The 5,612-nt window shown below is 42.7% G+C and overlaps 1 protein-coding gene across 1 annotated transcript; it reads right to left on the reverse strand.

The window, feature by feature from the left end:
- Positions 1-1,260: 1,260 nt before the first annotated feature.
- LOC147617355 (uncharacterized) lies at positions 1,261-4,244 on the reverse strand. The gene is made up of 3 exons (XM_086777000.1): positions 4,153-4,244; positions 3,054-4,052; positions 1,261-2,975 (listed from the first exon to the last, which is right to left on the reverse strand). The coding sequence occupies exons 1-3, from the start codon at positions 4,164-4,166 to the stop codon at positions 1,436-1,438; spliced, it is 2,553 nt and encodes an 850-aa protein (XP_086633126.1). The 5' UTR covers positions 4,167-4,244; the 3' UTR covers positions 1,261-1,435.
- Between the last annotated feature and the right edge of the window lie 1,368 nt (positions 4,245-5,612).

The raw sequence follows: 5,612 nt of genomic DNA on the forward strand, positions 1-5,612 counted from the left end.
ACACACTGATATAGTGACTTAGAGTGCATTGAAGAATGACATAAATCCAAGGTAAGACTTGTAGACTGACTCATGGGTTCCATAGGTCTTGACTTCAAATGCTCATACTTTTACCCCTCTAAACCAAGCCAATGCTACAATTTGATGGCATGCAAGTACGAAGACATACATTCAAGAATTAAAACTATCAAATTCACTTACATTTGTAATTTGAGTGAAACTTCTAGCTCATGGACCCTATGACGGTGTGAACATGTTAGCGTTAGTATTTTGTGTAATGTTGGGGGGGTTGTTCTATTTTCTTTTCCTGGTTGCAAATGCTTCCTTAAATGTTGTGAGTAATGACACATTTGACCTCCAAGATCATAATAGCTATATCAAGATTAGGTACATTGTTGCTTAACCTCCAAAATCAAAGTAGCTACATCACATGACTCTCTTAAAATAGAACTCACAACTTAGCATCGACCTCCTTTTTAAGAGCCAGCTTTCTAAACCCAAGTGAACATGCAATTTATCAATGCCGACGTCTTTGGTCATACTCACATTCTAGTATCATTGAACAATACGTGTTGATGGTTAATATATTCAAGGAGATAACTCATGGTGTTCGGCAATTCTATCTCCCATCATGCCATCATAAGTCCCTTGCCTTAGAGGAGTCACATAGGTGTACAAATTGCTCAGAGCACACAAAACTGATGTGGGAATACACTATGTAGAGTATAACTAGGAATGATTCCCAAAAAAATGTTCTATCATGAACTCCTTAGGGTAGGCCTACTAGCATGAGCTCATCATTTTACCACTACCATTCTATTATGAGCTCCTTGGGTAGGTCTAATGGCTTGAACTCCACTATATTATGTTGCGCCCATTTCCAGCACTCCTCATCAATGCAAGTAAGATACCTGATTATCAAATTGAAGGATCAGACACGCAAAAACCATCTAAGTTTTCTGTAGCAATGCACTTTTCGAGCATGTCTGCCCAACTGTACCCTGCAGGTGAGTAGCATCTCCATCTACGCTCCACAACTCTTATCAATGGCCAGATCAAAAGCAGCTAACCAACCATGGAGAATAGTTTGATGCATGCACAGCTTTGACAAACTTCTCAAAATATGCTCTATGCTTAAGCTCTACTTTCCCATGCTCTGCACATTTCTGGGTCCTGTATGTCAGATTCATAAATTTACAAACTGGATAGTCCCTCTCTCACCCCCCAAATGAGATGCAAAGACATGTCAATATACAAGCGTAAACCAAAAACACATGCTACAACTGTAAATTTCACACAGATACATTAGCATATTGTAAAATGCCAACATTCGTCTAACAACATTCCAAAAATGTAGTGGCGGCGCTTCTTTCCGCTCTTGTCCAACACAATGCCACATCCTCTAATCTTAACCTTTGAAGATGGCCCTGGCTTGTCACTCACCCTGGCGGCGCTTCCTTCCACTCACCCTTTTGGTCGGAGGGGAGGGGGGATTCATTAAGCCCCCATCCCTGCCGTACAACGCCACAGGAGGGGTAATCCCGAGAGGGTTGTCCAACACAATGCCATATGCTCTAATCTCAACCTTTGAAGATGGCCCTGGCTTGTCAACCTTGACCTCTGGATAAACAGCAGATAATATGCTTTGCAGTGCTTTTGTTTCTCTCACTGTGTCTTTGTCTGTCACCATTTGCCTATATGCTGGATTCCTTTTTTCTGCTTCCTTTTCTGCATGCATGATGGTAATGGGATCCGGCAATTGACAAAGTAGGACTTGTACGATCTCATGTAAATCCTCCGGGACGGAAACCATGTCGAGGCCCTCTAAAACAAAAACCTCCTTCATCATTGGAGATTTGCTTTCACCCCCACCTTCATCATGTGCTTTCTTTCCTTTTTTTCTTTTCCTTTTTTCATCTTCTTCGTTTTGTGTTGTACTATCTACTCCCAGATGTAGCACCATCAACACAGCCGGCAGGACCTCATCTGCACCTGCTACAGCTATTTTCCTCTGATAAGCACGCAGGTGATCCACAGTTGCAGAAATCCCATGGACATTCTTCCAATTTTTGACTTGCACTCCCAGGCATCCAATACAATTATCATTGTCAACATTATACTCTCCTTTATCATCAGGCATTACATATAGAATGTACAGATCGAATGCCTCTTGCATCGGACAAATCATTGCAGCACCTTTCTTTAAAAATCTTCTTGCATCTCGGACTGAAGGCTTCCCAAAGAAGCGATGAAATGCATTGAAGAAGACTTTTGCTTTGTTCAAATGCTCTAATTCAGGTGGGAATTCCTTAAAATTAGGTACAAAAGCCTTCAAAAAAATTTCCAAGAACACAGGTTTGGTAGGAGAATCTTCTTGCTGCAGACTATCCATGGCATGGATCAGCAAAAACCTTGCAACCAGCTCTCCCCTTTCCCCAGCAGATGCAATGCCATTCAGCAACAACGAATTCAATTGACGTAGTTGCTGCTGCATCAAGTCTCTGTTTCTCCTTAAAGCAATTGCAGCTGCTTCATTTAAGGCAGGCTCAGGCAGAGAAGTGCAGAGCACATATTCCCTCGATGCCGAAACATGCAAGCATGCACTCATGTGCGAAGCTACAAGATCCTGCGCAGCTGAAGATTGAGGACAGACGTCCACTCCTATGCGACGGCCCAAAAGCACCAATGACATGTGCGGGGACCGTAATAGGTTATGACCTTCTTCTGAATTTATCAGAACACCCCCAAGAAGCTTGGTCTGTGCTAAGTGCAGAATCTCGCTCACCCACTCTTGTTTGGAAAACTTTTTGGCAGCCCAAAGTGGCCTGCCCTGTCTGAACCAAATTTGTGGGGAAGCGATGGTGTCTAAGCTCATGGAGGACGTGGATGCAGAGATGAGATCAAATGTTGGAAGTCTTGAAAAAGGTGCGAAGAGATTCCTCAGACCTCGAACAACTTTGAGACTGGGATCATACCTGGACGATCAAATATGGAAATTTTTGGTATAGGTACGTTACACACAACCCGAAAGAACTCTGAGACTAGGATCATACCTGGATGCAGACGTGAAATTTGACTCCCTTGATGTGGTGTCAATAAAAAGCACAAATGATCGCCCCATTGTGGGCAAATCTGCGGATGCTCTCCTGAAAAGGATAAATGGAAGTTCTCCTTGGAACTCCCCTCCCATGTCAGCTTCAGGAGGCTGCAGAAGGGTTCGAGCTTCATCCAAGACAAACAAAAAGCAAACACCGTTGCTTCTGAGAGATGTGGCGTGTCTAGCCATTGCTTCATGACATGCGTCAATCATACATTTCTTGCTGCATTCTGGTTGAGTCCGAATCTTTGGAAGTATACGATGATAACGCTTCATCTGATGATCTCTGAACAGATCCTCCTTGCTCGGGAAAGTGCCCTGCTCAGACAACCAATCAAAACATGCACGGAAAAGTGCATATGCATGCTCAACCTTTGTGATGTTCCTAAAGTGCCGGCGAATATCTGGGTCAGACCTGGGGTACCCGGCGTGTTTAGGGTCCATCAAGCTAAAATAAAAAACCATCACTTGGTTAGGAGCCAAAGCAATCTCTCGGACAGCTCTCGATTTCCCCCAACCACTTGACTGCACAATGGCCGTGCAGGGGGCATACCAAGTCTTGCTGTCCTCGGACCAACTTGTGTAGCATTGATCTATGTAGTCAAGAAAATATGAAAGAATACTGCCGGCAGGATCTTGGTACTCTCCTTCGAATTCTTGACACAGCTGGTCCTCCGCCGCCTGCTTCCCAGCAGCACACTGTTTGAATACTTCCAACCACTTCCCTTCGTCAGGCACCTCCGACAATTCAGGAATCACTCTACAAGCTGCATCAACGAATTCCCGACACAATGTGGGTGGTGTGTTGCTTTCTACAGCCTTCGTGAGAGCGCCCGCCATGGCAAATGTATAAGCACGCCTTTCCATCGCATCGGTGAAATCAGGAGAAGGTATTCGTTCCTTGAGCCTGGCATACTCTTCATCAATGAACCTTTGCAAATCTTCCATGCCTTCTCTGCGGTTTTACAACAGGAAAACAATAGCAGCCTTCCGTACACATACACACACACACACAGAGCGAGCAGAGCACGCTAATCATGAAAAAGCCTGCTTACCCAATCATGCGCATTCCTGTGGATCCATTCGCGAGTCGCGAGCTTGGGATAAAAAAGAACTTTTTGTGTGTTTCACAGACCGCCTAAGGGTGTCACGCGAGGTTGGGATAAAAAAGAACTTTCTGTCTTTTAGGACGGTCCTAAGTGTGTTCACACAGATCACTACCATATAATGCTACATGCAAGATAGGCCAAGAAGCATCCAAAGTTCTTAACTCTCTTGCCCAAAGTTATGGGACATGTTTTATGGTGGCTGAAAGACAAGGCTAAGCCTCAAAAGCGGAGGAGAGTTCAAAATGGAAAGTTTATTTGGAAATATCTTCTCGAACAACTCAAATGGAGCCGATTAATGATGTGGCTTTCCAACTAGAACTTCTAGCATAATGGAGGATTTACAATGTTTTTTTATGTAAGTCTGCTTTGGCCATTTAAGGGCCTAGTACTAGCAGAACTGGTTGTGGAAAATCCAGCAGAAGTGGGTGGGTTTTACAGCCTGAATAGATTATCTTCCACAAGGAAAGAAAGGTACAAGAGGACTTATAACAAGACAACATCTTGTCAAGTTTAAGAATTATTCAGCAAATGGATGCTAAGTGGGTTGATCACAACTTCTTCCAAGAGTATCTAGAGATCTTATAGGCTTATTTAGAGGCCTTTCAGTTGAGGTCAACTAATAAATAGTAGGGGAGAAGTTAGTTTTGGCTTAGACACTCCCAATGTAGTAAGATTGTTCGTTGATTTATGACGTCTTAATTACTTTGGTAATTTTTGACTTTGCACAAGGTTGTGCTAAGAGGAGTTTGTACATAGGAAGTACAAAAAGGATTCATATATTGGAGTTTTACATGCGTTGGATCATGTATGAATATTATGCACCTATGAAGTGCATAAGAAGTGCATTGAAGATACCTAGAGCAACTAAAAAGGAATTTCAAGGTCCATGAATTGATCAAAAAATAAATTAAAATACCAGACCTTCACGACGCGATTGTGACCTGCATAGATTTGTTTGCATTATAGTGATCACTGTGGCTACATGCATGACAGAGATAGTGCAGCAAATTTATCCACTGTAGACGTTAATTATTTCCAACCACAAACTTCATCTGAAAAGACATATGCTCGAGACATGCTACAGAAAATATAAGAAATCACAAGCTTTGTGTTGGAATTTTAGGGTCTAGTGAGAAAAGGCACATTGTCATGCTGAGTGTTGGAAACCGTGATGGTTGTTGATCCCATCATCTCATCAAGTAGGCCATCAGTGCATTTGGCATATCTGATTAACAAATCTAGGTGCAAACTACCGTAGAGCAAAACAATTAAAACGCTCGTTTCTCATGGGTAAGCCGTTAGATGAATGTAAGTAAGTAAGCTGCCGAAGGCGTAGGAGCTCTAGGCATAAGTACTTGTGATAATGCTAATTAGGATAATGGAATTTCCTCAAAAATGCTGCAGAT

Source organism: Cibotium barometz, chromosome 37 (assembly GCF_041138505.1).
Source record: "Cibotium barometz isolate CiBa-2024 chromosome 37, ASM4113850v1, whole genome shotgun sequence".
In the NCBI taxonomy this organism is placed as follows: Eukaryota; Viridiplantae; Streptophyta; class Polypodiopsida; order Cyatheales; family Cibotiaceae; genus Cibotium; species Cibotium barometz.